Source organism: Ruditapes philippinarum, unplaced genomic scaffold (assembly GCF_026571515.1).
Source record: "Ruditapes philippinarum isolate M1 unplaced genomic scaffold, ASM2657151v2 ctg3076_1_1_1_1, whole genome shotgun sequence".
NCBI classification, from domain to species: domain Eukaryota; kingdom Metazoa; phylum Mollusca; class Bivalvia; order Venerida; family Veneridae; genus Ruditapes; species Ruditapes philippinarum.
In genome coordinates, this window is record NW_026856748.1 from 80,288 (window position 1) to 97,500 (window position 17,213).

Here is a 17,213-nt window from a genome sequence, read left to right on the forward strand (position 1 = left end):
ACAACAATGACTCCAATATAAATTTAATTTTAATGCAAAGGGAGACTAATATAGTCATTCTTGATATAAGAAACAAGTCGTTTTCTCTCCCATTAATTATATTAACGTTAATAGCCGAGATTGTCCATCTGAATACTTTTTGTAATTTGATAAATTTTTAATCTCTAATATTTCTTTCGTTTTTAAAAGGAAGGCTGAATTCAAATTTAATTTAAGTAACTGTATAATATCAGTATGTGAATGTTATTGAACTTCCGTTACCGACAGGAAAAGAATATATATATAAAAAAAAAAAAAAAAAAAAACGAAGAAAAAAATGCACACACGGGGAAAGTAGATATACTAATAATTTTAGTTCTTTTTTATGTTACAAATTTACAAAATAATATACTAATACTATCTCATTTTTTTGCATGTTCGTATCTAACGAGACTTCGCGAGACCATATAGCCTTGAAAACGAAAATAGAAACACCGGTATTCCCAGCGTAAAACTGTGGTATTTGACGGTTTGAAATAAGTTATCAGAACTAATTAAAGTAAGTATGTTTCATCATAAATAATTGCTTAAATCGTTTAACTGTTTCATTTACTTTAAAGATATATAGGTAATGTAAACATTTAGTATAAATATTGTTTATACTAAGTTAAATATCGTTTACTACTTTCGGTTTCGTTTTGGTATAGTATAATAATGCCAATAATTTTCTAAATTCTGCTGTGTGTTTATAGATATCAGTTAAAAATAAGCAATTTGTTTCGTGTGTTACTTATATGCAAAAGATATATTCACATTCCGAGGCCGCGATCATGCGTGATAGTGTTTAAATAACACCCATTCCCAAGGAAGGAAATACCAAACTTTTCTCATCTTTTTATTTCCTTTTTAGAATGGATTGTTCTTTTACTTCTCTATGAACATACCCATGGATGAATGTAACAGAAGAAAAGGATAACATGTGTAAGTTATTTAATATCATAATAAGAATAATACATGTCAATAGTTTAGTCTCGAATGAATGTAAAATCGAAAGTTGTCAAATAGACGATTCGTTAGCAGCTAAAAGGTAAAATCTAGATTTTCAGAAATATGGGTTTATAACTTTATATGGAGGTAATTTAACATCTTCATTTTTTTGTGTTTGATATTATAATTGCAAATAATCTAACATTTTAGAAAAAAATATAATGGCCACATTGTTCAGTATGGGGTCAGTTTATAATAAACTATTTTTTTTAATAAGGTGTACGGAAAATCGTTAAATTTCACTCGTATCTTTCAATTAGCTTTTTTTGTAAATAAGAAGCTGGTAAGGTAATCATGCGTGGCTCCAAAGAGGGGTGGTGGGGATTTGGCAAGTATGTGGAACCCCTCTAAAATTTGGATATTTTGATGTCAATATCACGTAAAAACTAGTAAAGGTACAATTTAGGAACATTTTGACTCAAGATCGCCCTACTGGAAAAAAATAAATGCCAGGTCTACTCTCAGATCCCCCCCCCCGCTTTGGAATATGCATTACCGCTTCTCGGTTTTTTTTGACCCCCCCCCCCCCTCTGGCCCCGTGTCCACAAATATTTGAGGATCAGGATCAAGATCAGGATCAAAATATTCCCCATTGTTTATCCTCATAAAATGGACTAGAAAAGCATGTTTATGAAATTTTAGAATAAATTTACTGTTATGTTTGCTAAATACGGGCAATTTACAGTTGATCCAAAAATTGATCTTGATCCTAAAATCGATCCTTATTTTGATCCGAATATGTTTTGTATTTGTTTTGTTATTGTTAACAGTTGGTTTCTTTGCGAATCAACATTTTTTTTACATTTTAAATATTTACCATTTAATTCTAGCAAAACACGATTAAATTTAGTAAACATAAAACAATGAAAATAAAATCAGGATCACTTGATCCTGATCTTTTCTTAGTGAACACGAGGCCTGGTCAAAGATTCTGAATCTGCACCTGTTAATGTAAAATTTGAATAGTGATACGAAAGTAAGACTCGAACATTTCTTCCTTTTCTTCTTCGTTTTGTCGAATAATAAGGAAACGGTAGTTTATTTTTTTTCCTATGCATCATTTTCACACCAGCATATTATATAATATATGGGATGTTTATACGCTTTAGCTTTTATTCCCTGAAATTATACTCGTTTGATAACTCTCATGCATGGGAATTATCAATGAATTTCATGTGTGAAAATATCTAAGGAGTGGTGTTATCTAAACTTCCTTGCCATAACTTACTTCAGCAGGATACAAAATGTTCATTTATTCATCAACAAGCACTGCATTCACAATACCTAAATATTTCAAATACAGTTAACCCTGGGTGCTATAGACCACATGTACTTACATATTCATTTTAGTAAATACAAACGCAAAGTGATCTTTCGTACAGATTACTTATTTGGGCATAGATAAGTATTTAGATATTTATATCAAAATATGAAATATTATATAAAAAAACTATTCAGGTTTGATATGTGCTACTTGTTATTTCTGCACAAATGAAAAATTTAACGTTTTAAAATGTGCATGCGTGGATGAAATATTTTCACGAAAATCATAGTTTCTTGTAAACACTACATCTTCAAATATAATACATATATTTAAATATTTAAACACAATTAAGTTACACTTACATTAATTACATAAACAATTATTGACTGAAATATAGTTTCAAATTTCTTAATCATAGACCTTTTTACGACGTAGTCAGTTGCTAAACTGACCGGAAGAAGTATTCTCTCCCGCATGCGCAATCTGCACAAGGCAGAAACATCACACCCTACACAGAAATCATGGAGCTTTATATTATATCCGTAATAAAAGTCTCTTCAGAAATGTAGTCGACGTTCATAGACTCTAAGACACTACTGCGAAAGTTGACAGTAACCCAAGCCCCCCTCCAAAAAAAAAAAAGAACTGTTGCATAAATATGGATCTCAGGAATATTTTTTTCAGAATTCCCCAATGCGAGTATACAGACATTATTATCGTATCAATATCGTATTATCGTATCGTATCTATAGCTCTTAATTTAGCTCTTGCAATTGTAATTTTCATGAGAAACAGAAGTGATATAATATATTGTACTTTCTCGGGGTTATCTGATTAATGAATTTCCTCAAGAAAAAAGTAAAAGTTTGTTTTTTCATTTTGTATTTGTTATCAACAATTTACATATTTCAGGAATTATGCATTAGATATGGGGTCACAATACGACGATTTCGGGTCATTGCTCAGTGGAGGGTTTTCTACAGGTGACCCTTTGAGTACCATGTTTGGCGGAATACCTGATATAGGTATGGGAAGCCAACAAGGCACAAGCGGAAGTGGTTTAGAGCTTGCCCCCCTTTACAGTAGTCAAAGGCATAATACAGGAGGAAGAGACACACAATATCCTTATGGAGAAAATAACTTTTTTGGTGATTATGAAGAAGAGCAGGAGACCTATTCTAACGTTGATGCAAGTGGCTTCCATGTAGGTGTTAGAATGTCACGCACCCATCAAACACCGTTCGGGCCTGCCAGATCAAATGTTGGAATGCAAATGAGTGTTGGCCAGAATGGTGTCACTATGAGTAGTACTCGAAGAAGTTCCTTTGGATTTGGTGGGGGTGGCATGCTTATGCTTAGTTTTGGTGGCAGACCGAATCATCAGTGCCTTGGTCATAGACGGTCAGATCCTATGGGTAGTTTCTTGTCTCCATTTGGTGGTTTGTTTTCACCTTTTACTGGTTTGTTTCCACCAATGGGTAATGACCCGTCGCTTTTTGGTGTAGGAAGGCAAACAGGAACAAGTTCAGTTTACCAAGAGGAAAATGTAAGGTCGGATGGTCCAATTATTGAAGAAATAATTGATGAAGATGAAAGTACCAGTTTACAAAATGAGTATGCTGTCAATATGGAAGGTAAAGAAGAAGAAATAGACGCCTCGTTAGGATTAGGTCTGCTACCGGACATGGATTCTTCAAACGATCGCTACCAAAGTCAAAGTGTTCAAAATGGAGGGGAATTTCGGAATAACGGAATATTGAATGAGTTTGCATTTTCAGAAGACACTCAAAATACAAGAAAAGGCGGAAATATCATCGGTGGAAAGGACAAAGAAAGAAAAAATCGACGAAACAAAAATAAGAACGGAAGAAAAAGACCTCAAGTACGAGATACTCGAGAAGAGGATATGATCATTTCAGAGCCAGCAACAATTGTTAATACCGATTACGAATTAAGAGATCAACCATCACATACTTGTTATGGTTCAGAGAACACAAATCATGACATAGAATACTTGCACTCTGAAAATGTCATTGATGATAATAAATCAAGATCAAGACAAAAGTTTTCAAAACAAGAATTCAGAAACATCCCGCTCCCATTAAATGATGACTTTAACAGCTTGCCATTTCTAAGGTCCCCTGTTATTGAAGAAAGATGTCACGAAAACAGTCGTTTGGAGAGTTTAATCAATGATAGTCCTGTCAATACGCAAAGTAGAAAAAAGGTAAACAAAAATTCATGTGTAAGAGTGCGGCGTGATTCCTCTGAAAGTACTGCTTCAATGCAGGGTAAAGAAATAAATGATGAATCATCTGAATCGTGTGATATAACAACTGACGTGCTAAATATACAGTCGTTTCCCACCAAACATGCTAGTGATAGTAATAGTGTAGCCACACACAGAGAAACAACAGAGATGGTTTCAAGGAAAGACTCTTTATTGGAAAACTCAAATGATGACTTAACACAAAAACCCACCGTTTCTGTTTGTGGATCCCCGCAAAGCCCTGAGGAAAGTTCAAACATTTCGGAGAAATTACGTCACGATGACGACGAACATGTGTTTCCTTTTTCATTTAAGGAGGTAATGGCCGAAAAAAATGATGGAATTATTTTTGATACAAAAGTAAGTTTGACAGAATGTCGCAAAAGTGATGAACAAAAAGTTTTCAAAAGAGAGGCGAAATGAATTACAAATATTGGTTGATCGAAAAAGTTCAGTAAAAAGGGAAAATTTTCCTGAAGACAGTTTCCCCCAAATTTCCAGCCCGATTTTTTACTTCATGAATGCGATTTTGGGAAAGAAGCCGATCAATAAAAAAAGGGTTCAAATCAAAGATCATAAAGTTCTTTTGGGAAATGATGATTAAAGTCAAAGATGGGAAAGGGCAAAAAATTGCTATTTTGAAAAAAAAAAAAGGGAAAAATTTTACAAGTCAATAAAAGAAAAATTTTATTTTGAATAAACAACCCCAGATCTTGTAAAAAAATTTTCAAACCCCAAAAACAAAAAAACAACCAGATTTTAAACATCCAAATCAAAAGTTTTTGGAACAGGAAAAGAAGAACGGGAATAAATTTTTGAAATTTTTTTCTTTAAAAAATAAATCGAATGACTCAAAAATGGAAGAGAAAGGGAGCCGGAGAAACCCCCATGGGGAGAAAAAGGGAAAAACAATCTTATTGCTGTTTGCTATAATCTTGAAAAGCCCCGAAATACAAAGAAACCAATTACCCATTTCATGACAAACAAGGAAAGGAAAGATGAGGCTGGAAAAGATTTTCCAAAATAAATAAATTTACAAGAATCGAAAAAATCTAAGGAAATTTTTAAAAAAAATTTCCCGAAAGCACTGATCAAAGCCCAATAAGATCTTTAGAGAAAAGCTTGAGAAAAAAAACATACCAGATTTGCGTCAATTTTAATTTTTTAGGGGATTTAAGACACCAAATTTAAAAACAAATTTCTTAAAAACGAGGAAAAAAAGCATCCCCCGGGAAAAAGGGAAACATTTTTATTTAGACGTTTCATTAAAAATTTCTTAGAGAAAACCTTTTGGGAAAAGGATGGTGGGAAAACTCAGGAAAAAATCAGAACAAAAATCCCAATATCAAAACCGAAAGAAACCCTACACAAAAAGAAGGCGGGTGGGTATTTTAACTTTCCAAAAAATACATAGTAATCATCGGAGCCAAAAAGATAATGCACAATTTGGGGAAACCCAGGTCAAAAGTTTCAAAAATGCCCTCAAAAAAATGGTTTCAAATCTAATTTTAGGGTGAATTGTCCTCTGTGAGGAAAAGAAAGATCAAATGTATCGAGATAGAAAAAGGGTACAAAAAGCAGCTTTTTTCGTAAAGGGATAAAACCCACATTATGAAGATAAAATTTATTTTAGAAAAGGGGGTCTTTTAAAAAGAATATTCAAAAGGAAACCCCAACAAAAAGACACAATTTGTATAATTTGGGAAAATTAATGATTTTAAACGTTCTCCGCACAAAAGTCATGCGGAGGGGGTACAAAGGCAATCAAAGGGGGAGGGGGGCTCAATACAGCGGAAGAAAATAACAAAAAGGGAAAAAGGGAATTTGGAAAAGGAAAGTACCCAAACAATTTTCCCTTTTAAGATTTATACAAATGGGGGTACAAATTCCCCCGGGGAAAATGATACTTTCACAAAATGTCCACTTTATCGCAGAGATAAAGTCAATTAACAAAGGGCATACGCCTTTTGAAAAAAATGATCCAGAATTCCCGCCGTCCCTCATAGAAGAAACATCACCATATTTTCCTCACTTAATGTCCAGGCACAGTGTAAACAAACCCTGTATACGGGTTTTTTTCCCCCCCAAAAAGTTTAACGGTATCATTATCAAAGGATGTGTGACAAAAACCCTTTTCATTTGAAAGTAGAAAAAAAAAAAGACAGGTAAATATATAAACATACAAACGCTTATAAATTTTTTTTATCTTGTAGGGTTTTTTCCCGTTACCCTTGTCTTAATGTAGGCATTCCCTAACGGGAGTATTTTTAAAAAACTCAGAAACTTTTGGGCTTGAAAACTTTCTTAACTTTGAAAAAAAAGGAGAATTATATTTTTGCTATTCGATTTTTTCATATCTATGTATGCTATGAAAAAGATAGTTTTATGTTAAAGATTTCAAAACAGTTTGTTAAAAGTGTCGTTGAAAGGAGTTTGAATTTGCTAGAAATTGATTATTTTTGTTTTAGGTATTGATGATATTTATCAACATCCAGATTGGCAGTATCTAAATGAATACAGAGATGAAAATGGCCAATTTAAAGACCCAAAACAAAAATCAAAACGTAAAATTAACAAGAACGCTACTGTGAACACATCTAAGGCTTCTTCATCTCCAACGAGAAGTATGTTTTTTTTCCAGGTTGTAGTTTTAAATGTTGTAATTATTGAATGCAGATGTAGGAAACTACTGTTTGAGGCCGATACACAACAATGCTTATTTAATTAAGTTTATGCATATGATTTTCTTACAAAATAACGGACCCTCTTTCCTTAATTTTACAAAGTAAGCCCAAATTTTGCCTTTTTTTTCAAGTTTTAGTTTGAAACAGGTAAATTATTTTAGTACACGAATTTTGCAGCCCAAAAAAATTTTGTTATCTTAGAAAGGGGTTTAACTTGCATGTTAAACATTTATTGTGCGACTTTAAAAACAAATATTGCCTCCTTTTTAAAACAATTTTTTTCCGGTTTTTTAAAAGTATTTTTTAGGGGTTACGGTGATATAAAATTTTAAAATCCGCTTTTACATTTTAAATTTAAATAAAATTTTTTCCCCTTTGGTTTTGGAAAAAACTTCGCTTTTCCCTTGGGATTGAAAAGATTAAAGAAAATAAAATTTTTCCCCTCATTCTGTCTGTTAAATTTTCCCGGGCTGTTTTTAGGGCGTTAAAAGAATGGCCACTTAATTTGTTAAAAAAAGAGGTCATACAACTTATGGATAAAATAGAAAAAGTAAGAAATCCCTAAAGAAAGTCCAAAACAACAAAATTGAAAATGTTGCTGACTCAATTTCATTGAGCGTGTTCATGGACGATATTATCAAGTACAAACTACCGTCCACGCCTCCAGCGGTTAAACAGTTAGTTTCAGTCCATTTGCAGTTAATATACAGTCATGCTCTTAACTTTAACCACGTTAATGTCTTTAAGGAAGTTGTATAGAAATATAAGCTGTATCATGACAAATCGCGTATTTTTAATCGTCATGTATATGAGTTCAATATTTTGCACCACAAAATACAGTCAGGACTCATTACAACGACACTGTTGGTTCCCAAAGGATATGTCAGTATATCGAAATGTCAGTATATTGAATTTCATCATTCATCATGTAATGATATGCCTATTCACTGGTATCTGAACATTATGTTTTTAGGTCTGTAATAAATATCTATAATGAAAAATATTGTTTGTGTTTAGGTGTTCACTTTATTATACACATTACATAATTATTATAATACAACAATTTTATTAAAATGATAACAACTAAATAGTTAATGATTGATATGAAAATGATAAAACTTTATAAAATAAAAACCAAATACAATGATAAGACTTTAAAGTTAAACCTTTAAAAATTGATTGCACACTGTTGTATTTGTCAATTAACGAAAAAATCTTTGATACTTTTCTGAACCTCGTTTGATTTTGTATTGTTTAAAGCTGTTATGTTAATAAAAAAAGGTCACAAGTTGGCAATTGTAACAACATTCACCTGCCAACAACAGGTTGGTATTGTAATAAGGTGTAACAATAAACTGACCAAGCTACAATACCTGTTTTAACACCTTGCGGCTTTTATTAACAGCTCAATGATACGCGCGCTTGACTGACCAAGTGTCAGTTTAACGGGTACTGATTGTATAGAAAATAACACGTTTGGTTTCCAATTTTATTGTGTCGGAGTCGGAAAACGAATTTTCCGTTAAAAAGGATTAGAATAACGTTGAAAAAATTTGGTTCCCATCAATTCACTGTCGTTATTTGAATTTGTCAGTATAATGGGTTCCGATGTATTGAGTCCTGACTGTATGTACTACTGTCAAATAACAGTAAATACTACAGTAAAGCCACACATTTATCACAAAACATGAAAAAGTGCATAGTTTAGGCAAAAATAGCACAATATGGATCAGGCTTGTGCACTAATGCCATTCAAAGTTCGAAGCTATTATATTTAACTGCAATCGAGATTAAGAAAATAGAGAAAAACAGAATCCCTTAAGAAAGTTCAACACAACAAAATTGAAAATGTTGCAGGTTCGGTTTGATTGAGCCTGTTCATGGACGGTACCTGAAAGTGCAAGTTACCGTCCACGCCCCATAGCACCGGCTGAAGCAGAATTCAACATTTAAAAGGAAAATGGTGAAATTTTGAAAGTCTTACAGAGTCTTATCAGAATCTGCTAATTATGTTATTTTGTATTTCAGATGCAAGTTCATCACACAATTTTCAAGAACCACGATCAAGGGTAGAGTTTAGCGATCTAGTTGAAAGTGTGGGGCTTATCATGAAGGATGTATATCCTGACGGAAACTGTTTATTCACATCTGTATGTGACCAGTTAAGAGTCCGAGGTGACTTCTCATTCACTCCCCGAGACCTTCGCCATGCGGCTGTTGATTTCCTCCGTGAGAATCCTAATCAGGTATTTCATTGAAGTTTGAAGCTGCATGTCTCCAGATGAGCCAAAAATACTAGTATTTTAAGAAAATCAAACTTCAGTTATATATACTAATGTTATAAGTAAAGTATAAAGATTTAAATAATAACTTGCATGACTAATTTTGTAGTATTTATCACCATACCTCTACTTTTTTTGCATTACCATCTTTTTTCGTACATTGACCGAAAGTGCTGCTTGCAATTGTAATTTACAAAATAACAGACCCAGACCAATTTATTTTTTTATATTTCAGGATGATGGTACTCCTCTTTCAGAGTTCCTTGCAGATGAAGAGCGGAATTGGGAAAAATATTTACGTTCAATGAGTCGGGATGGCACCTGGGGAGACCACATTGTGATTTGGTGAGTCGCCTTAATCTCTTTATAATTCAAAGATATAAACGGATCATTGCATTCCTAAGCGTAGAATAATTGGTATCGAGTCTGATTTGAATAAAATTGATAGGTATGTTGACATTGTAAGCAATAAAAAGGAAGTTTTTTAAAAGGTTAACATGTCACGTAACTTAACACTTTTTGTCACATAGACGCGGCGCATGAGTGTAATAAAGCCATTTAATAAAACGATATTACACTAGACTAGTGTAATAACACTTTGACGTGACGTCATTTGCGCTATATATAAACATAGCGTTAACGCGCGGTAACAACACTCTAGGTGCGTCATTGAATTATGACTCTTTTTAACATTTAACCGTTCTTATTTTATATATGTGATAAATTGAATATTACATTCGTGTAGATTCAATAATAAAATTATTGAACTCGTTGAATTAAACAATATTATGCTCACCAGAGGCTCGAACAGTATGATTTTATTCAACTCGTTCAATAAATTTAGTATTAAACCTATACTCATTCAAGATCCTCTTATAAACAGTATAAATCAATAGTTTTTTATTTAATATTTAATTATTCTATTTAATCTGTTTTTTTTTCTTTAATTGGAAAAAATAATTTTGTTGAACATTCTTTAGTCACATATTTTCTATGAATACATGTTTATATGCGTAACTTTATTTAACATTCAAGGGCATTGGCACATGTACTGAATAAACGGATTGTCATATACCGGGGTGATAAGGAGTTGCATAAAACAATAGTTGAACCCACTGCGACGTTGAAAAAATCATCTACCGATGAAGATAATAATACAAGTACAACGGCCAATAAAAGTACAGATCTAAATAAGGATACTAAAGACCAGCAAGATAAACCGTTGCTGCATAAAGATGTGTATGAATTGTACCTTGGGCACATTTCAGAATCACATTACGTTAGTCTTAGACCAATGAATTGGCGTGAAGAGCTATTCGAAGGTAATTTACCACTGATTATTTAGATATAACACTTATTGTTTATATATAACACTTTATATAGGCACATTTTAGCAATTATACGAGGGATGATCAAAAATAAACCGGACTGTGACTGGCAATTGAAGAATTTTCATCCTATCACTTATTGTTATATATCACATTTAATCGGAAAACAATACCTGTAAACTGATACTATATCTAATCCGATAACGCAAATAGCTTGTCCGTAACAGCGAATTCAAAAACCATGGTAACGCACACCCGGCGCAGTGCGTAAATTCGCCTTGACATGAGGCGCTTTATGCTGCGTGTATTTTACAATATGGCACAATTAGATTTCAAAATACGCCAAAACGTCATGTACAATATCTTTGACGTTGTCAGTAAAAATGGCTTCATTTAAACCATATTTATATTTACAATCACAATTCAAACGTCACATGTTAATGAAATAGTCGCGTTAAAACTATGTCGTCGGAATGTCTCGAAAATCGATCAATAGGAAAAAATTGTCAAATGTAAGACGAGAAACTGTTTAAAACGTAGAATAAGATTATGGCTTACAAGGGAAAAGTTCCAGAAAGCCACAGCATATTTTTTGATTAGCTTAAAAGATTAAGAAAAGATAATAGAGAAATAGAAACAAGTAAGGGAGAGACAGAAAAAAGACATTTTCAAGGACGTTGGTGACGTCAATCGCCAAGACGTTGAAAAATGACAGTCGATTGACTGCGGACATTGTCAACGATGTTCGATAATAACTACGGGACGGTGCAGTCAACTCTGAGGATCTTAAAATGAAAATAGTTAATGCATTAATTACATGTATTATATTCTTGGTTTACAATTGCATCAATTATTCTCTCATTTTACGCAGTAGTCTTATGGAAAAATTGTGTCAACAATTTAACAGCCACTGTTCAAAATGGCTATGCGTTTTATTTATTTTAAAATAATGACAATTTTGATCATAGTTGTATTATTCTGTTATTTTTTCGTATGTATGATAAATTATCATTCAGCATCATTATTTTACATTATTTGTAATTTATACATAATATAGTTAATTGCATGTGCGATTTTTTCAACAATCAAGTTACAGAAGGAAATAACGGAAGTTTGCGTCATTACAGGAGTTCTTTATCACCATTCATTCTATTACAATACAATATGATACCCACTTGTACAGAAATATATATAGGCAGTGGATCCGCCGCATCAATAACATGACTGTACCACATATTGGCATACTCCGTGAATGAGTAAAGATCTGCTCCGTTAAGGACAATACGCTTGTGACGTCGTTAACGTCAATTTTAAAGTTATACCGTGCGCCACATTGCTTTACATGTGCATGCCAATAACAGCATAACTTTTTTCTTTGTTAATATTTCTTAAGCTTGTTGGTATTTTTTGTATCATTTAGAGGATAGATTCCGATTTATTTTCCGTGTATTGTTATGCAAATTCATTTAACAGGTTAAGAATCGTTTACAAAGTCCGGTTAATTTTTGATCATCCCTCGTATACGGACATTTACTATTACAGTGCCGTCATTATCATTACTGGTAGACTTTTTACAATATTCCAGTCTCTATAAATGTAGAATAAATATGTAATTCATAACTTATGAGCTCGCTTTTGAATGTTTACTCTGTGATTTTTCTTTATTTCTTAGTTCTCATAACAGTTTGCGCCCATGGGGTCAAAACTTTCTAGCCGAAGTGAAAATATGTTTGATCTATATGAACATGAGAATTGTATTCAGAAATTTAGCTGTTACTTTTATTTCTCTTAAACTGGTGATATATATATTGTACCTGTAACAAGGAGTTTCAGTTTAACCATAAGAATTACAGAACTGTTTTCATAAATAATCATCACGTATTTGAATTGTTTGTACTAATATATGGATAACAAGTTTATCATTTTCTGCTTACAACAATAAACCTTTATTGTATTTAACAGAGTTGAAGAGAAAACAAACGTCGTCTCTTGTTGGCATTAATCCAGATTCAAAAGGACTCGGTATGTAATAGATTTTTCCATAGCGTTAACATTTTCTGTCTTGACTTTTGCCTTACTTGTCTTTTTTCATAACCGTGTGACATATGATCCTTTCATATTAACTAGTCACTGTATATGTTATTAATTACTAAATAACACCATCTCTTCATTTCAAAGATTTGTACTCAAAACAGCAGGTGGTAAGTGATATGTGGCAGCTGTAAAAAGTTTCCACATAGATCATCTCATTGCTGTTATATTTTGTCCAGTACTTCGGGATCATTTGAGATTATTTACTAGTGAAGATTGAAAACAGCGTAAGCCTGTACTTGGGACGTGATATATACATGTTTAATTATCACTCATGAAACGATTGTACAATTTTCATTCTATCTTCTCCTCGTCACCCCCACCCCCCCCAAAAAAAAAAAACATTCTAATTTCGCATTTATGCAGTGTATTTTACAAAAACTAGATTTATAAAATTTAATACGATATTTCAAAAAACATTAATTTTTACTTATGTATGTAGCGTATTTTGATAAATCCAAGATAGTAATAATCGAATAGAGAAACAACTGAGAATAAAAGCTAGAGTTTCCTGGATACAAATGCACCAGTCCGTTGTTGTTTAAACACCAAAATAAAATTAAATGAAGATTTCGGCCAGTTCAGATCTAAACTAAAAGTATAACTGCCCATGTCATACGTGTAAGCATCATTTCAATCACTATGAATCGTTTGTTATACTTTTTTGCATAACATACTGTACTTTGAACGTTGTTTAGGAATCATGGTTTCCTCCAAATGCATTCGAGAAGCTTCCTAGGCTTCTTACGCCTTTCGCTATTTAAATCCATAGTCATCATTCTAAGTGTTAAAAAAAGGTTAAGTGGCTGTAAGACGAGACTATGTTGGCAAGTGTTACATTTGCAAATATGTTGTAGTTTCATACATTTTACCGCCAAATATAGACTGTATCCCCAGAGAAATTTTATATTTCATTCAATGACCTACATTTGTATATTCTCATAAGAATCAGTCGAAGCAGTTCTTGACATTTCAGAAGGGTAAATTCTGTCTTAAATTTTATATTTTGTTCTCATACTTTGAAGAACTAATTCAAATTCAAACATCGTAAATCGTCAGTCAGTCATATCGAGAGTTCAAATAAGAACATTTTTGGTCGACTGATATAACACAACTGAAAATTTTCCATGCACCGGTTTAATCAAGATATAGCATTGCAAGCTGGTGTCATTTAGAATTTAGAACATACAATAATGTGCTCATAAACAGGGTGGTGATCATGGTCTTTCCTATTACTCAACAATATGAAAACAAACAAGATCAACAAGGAAGGGCGGCGTTCAATGAACTCAACCCCCACAAAACCCAGCAACACAGGACCACTCGTTTTTTGGCCCTTAAATACGAGAAAAAGTCCTGATTAATGCTGGAGAGGCATTCTAATATCATTTATAAGTGAACAGAGTTTCTGGAAGCATTTTGATGAACACATGATTTAGTATTTATGAGGTTTCCTACTTTAAGAGCTCATTCAAATCTTAAACGTTGTTATTGGAATCTATTAGAAATTGGATTGGTGCCTTTTATCTATTTCTTTACAAGAGAATTGTATTTGAACATCTTTTGGAAAAAGCAAGTTTAATAAAATTCAAATGGTTTTGTTGTACTTATAACTGTAAAATACAATCTCACGCAAATATTCTCATCAAAAATACTGCAAAAGAAATATTTGACAAACTGACTGATGTACTGATTCTTGTACACTTACAGATTCCAATGTTGACGTTTTTGTACGAAGAGAAGCAATGACGCTTTCACCACGTGATCTTGATTTCTTTCTTAATTACTTAAGAAGAGGAAAAATTATTTTCAAATTTTCAATGCCTTCCACAATACCAACATTCATGGAAGGATTATACGTGACCAGGCACTTAATTAATGATATTGCGTATGGTTTTGATAGCAAATTGTGGGCAAATATCATGACAAAGGCAGAGTCCCACTCGCCTACATTGAATAATTATGAAAACTTTATTTTATTAACACCAAATGACACTTTAGTTACAAGAGATCGACGGAATGCAAACAAGAAAGATTTGATATTACACGATGACGGTCAAAACTTCGGAAAATTCCAACTGATACCATTGGAGCCGTCTTTATGGAAATCAAATTTAGTTTACAAAAATAGCCTGCCATTTTTGAAACGTCTTGTAAGTAAGGCAACAGATTCGTCGGGTATCTCCATGGAAAAAATTGGTTTCAAGTGTGCATCATGGCCTGATGAAGCAATGGAATGGAAGTCGCGTAAGCGCTCACATGGATGGCCCAGTCAGTCGACCTTGGAGAAGATATTTGAAACCGGTGTTAGGGTGGTGCCATCAGAAGACCAAGATGATGACAAAGTGGAAAAGTCCGTCGGCAAATGTAACAATTTTGCGAAACACCATACAAATCCACTCAAACAAACAAAAGATGAAATAAACCATTTGTCAGAAGAGTTAAAATGGGAGTTTGATTTTTGTGTTTCAGAAAGCATTCTTTGCCAGAAAGAAATTCGCCAAGCACAAAAGACATTATATTGCATTCTTGAAGCAGTGGCACAGTTTGCTTTTGCTGAAAAAACCTTGATTACTAACCATCATTTGAAAACTCTTTTGTATCTTACATGTGAGAACTGTCCCAGTGAAGAAATCAAACACCAGCCAGGAAAATGTCTATTGTATCAACTCGATCTTTTGAAAGAATTCCTGACAAGGAAGCATTTCCCTCATTACTTCATGAGGGGAAGAAATCTTATTGCGAATGCAAAGTATGATGATATAGCTTGGTATATTGAGAGGATTGAGGTTGTAGTGTCAAACCTTTTGGCAGTGTTGTATTGTGTACTTGACTATTGTACACTGCAAAATGTGTTTGATTTAGGAAACGTATTTAATGATCTCTCTGCAGTTATCTGTTCACGAAACGAAGAAGCTACAATGCCACATGATTATCCGGTTCCTCTTTGTATTATGTCACTTACTAATTTGATCAAATCAAGGATGTTTAAACGCGCAAGAACTATGTTAGATACTTGGCACAGTGAGCTTGTTTTCTCTTTCGGCAAGCAGATAGTTTCAAAGGAAGACTTTGTCAACAAAGTATTGTCAGCACTACCTTTAGAGCAGCAATGGTTATTTGCTCTTTATATTGATTGTCGGGATGGGTCTGACTATCTGCAGTTTGTTTGCAGAGGACGAGCGTGTGTTCATCTTGATAATCTTTTCGGAGATAATGTTACATCAGTCCTGTTAGAAGAGACATCTCTGCACTACGGCGAAATAAATTTGCCAACTTTGATTCTTGGTGAAAGCATGGTCACTGTTGCAAGGAGACTAGGTGATATCTTGTATAGTGAAATAGGGAGCATAAGTGCATACCAATCAGCTATCCATCATTTCCTTAAGTCAAATACACATGACTTGTTGCTGAGTATTGAAAGTGACCAGAGAAACAAGCGTGAACATTATACACACTCGAAGCTGACACATTTACGAAACATGTTTGAAGACCTTTATAACTCATATCGTGATGAAAAATGTGAATATATGTTTCGTGATTTGATGGAAATTTATGACGAACTTTGCAACTTCCTTGCCACAGAACACGATTTTGAATTTATATCAAAGCTATGGGCTTTTTTTGGTGACAATCTGCGGGCAAGAGATGCGTATCTGAAAGCGGTATCTGTGAGGGACGAGTCACATTATGTATCGACATCACTTTAATCAAAGAAGTCATTGTAAGCCTTTTACCAAGAGTTCATTTTTATATTTCAAAAAGAATCAAATACTTATAAAATCGTCCGTATTCTTTAACATTTCTTTGTCTTTCGAGCGACATTCCAGTTTTACTGGTGATTGAAAACCGCAGGATTTCTTTTGTTCATTATTTCAGGCGCGCACAGGGCCCGAGTGAAACCATTGACGTCCATGAGGCTATCTGTATTGCTATCTCATTTGAAATAATTCAAAGTCCCCTGCGGGATTCGAATCCTCAGCGGTGAAGGGCAACTGGTTCGAAGTCACTTTTTTTTCAAATAAATTTTGAAATACACCCTCTGTTACTTTCTTGTCATCGTGTATTATCATCGTTCAAGCACTTGTAATTGTTAATGTTACAAACCTTTGCAATTCTTTAAATATTTAATGACGTAAATTTCTACATTTTCTGAAATGCTTGCCATGTTACATTTTTTCACATATATTTTATTTTTAAATACTGCACAAAACCCTTGGAGAGACTATGAAATCTATTAAATTCTTACTGAATATGTCTAATTTGAAT

At 33.3% G+C, this 17,213-nt stretch overlaps 2 protein-coding genes across 4 annotated transcripts in view; both read left to right on the top strand.

Moving 5' to 3' along the window:
* Positions 1–411: 411 nt before the first annotated feature.
* On the top strand, positions 412–4,982 carry LOC132747596 (uncharacterized). Its single transcript, XM_060737017.1, has 3 exons — positions 412–538; positions 890–960; positions 3,203–4,982. The coding sequence occupies exon 3, from the start codon at positions 3,219–3,221 to the stop codon at positions 4,980–4,982; it is 1,764 nt and encodes a 587-aa protein (XP_060593000.1). The 5' UTR covers positions 412–538; positions 890–960; positions 3,203–3,218.
* A 2,015-nt stretch (positions 4,983–6,997) lies between these two features.
* LOC132747593 (uncharacterized) overlaps positions 6,998–17,213 on the top strand; it is an 18,792-nt gene continuing 8,576 nt past the window's right edge. Inside the window, exons 1-6 of one of the 3 annotated variants that reach the window (XM_060737013.1) lie at positions 6,998–7,183; positions 9,272–9,489; positions 9,761–9,870; positions 10,561–10,847; positions 12,816–12,875; positions 14,655–16,668. In XM_060737013.1, coding sequence (XP_060592996.1) covers positions 9,352–9,489; positions 9,761–9,870; positions 10,561–10,847; positions 12,816–12,875; positions 14,655–16,654 — 2,595 coding nt within the window. In that variant the 5' untranslated portion in view covers positions 6,998–7,183; positions 9,272–9,351 and the 3' untranslated portion in view covers positions 16,655–16,668. The remainder of the gene's footprint in view (positions 7,184–9,271; positions 9,490–9,760; positions 9,871–10,560; positions 10,848–12,815; positions 12,876–14,654; positions 16,669–17,213) is intronic. The other 2 variants (XM_060737014.1, XM_060737015.1) reach the window with 2 other exon arrangements.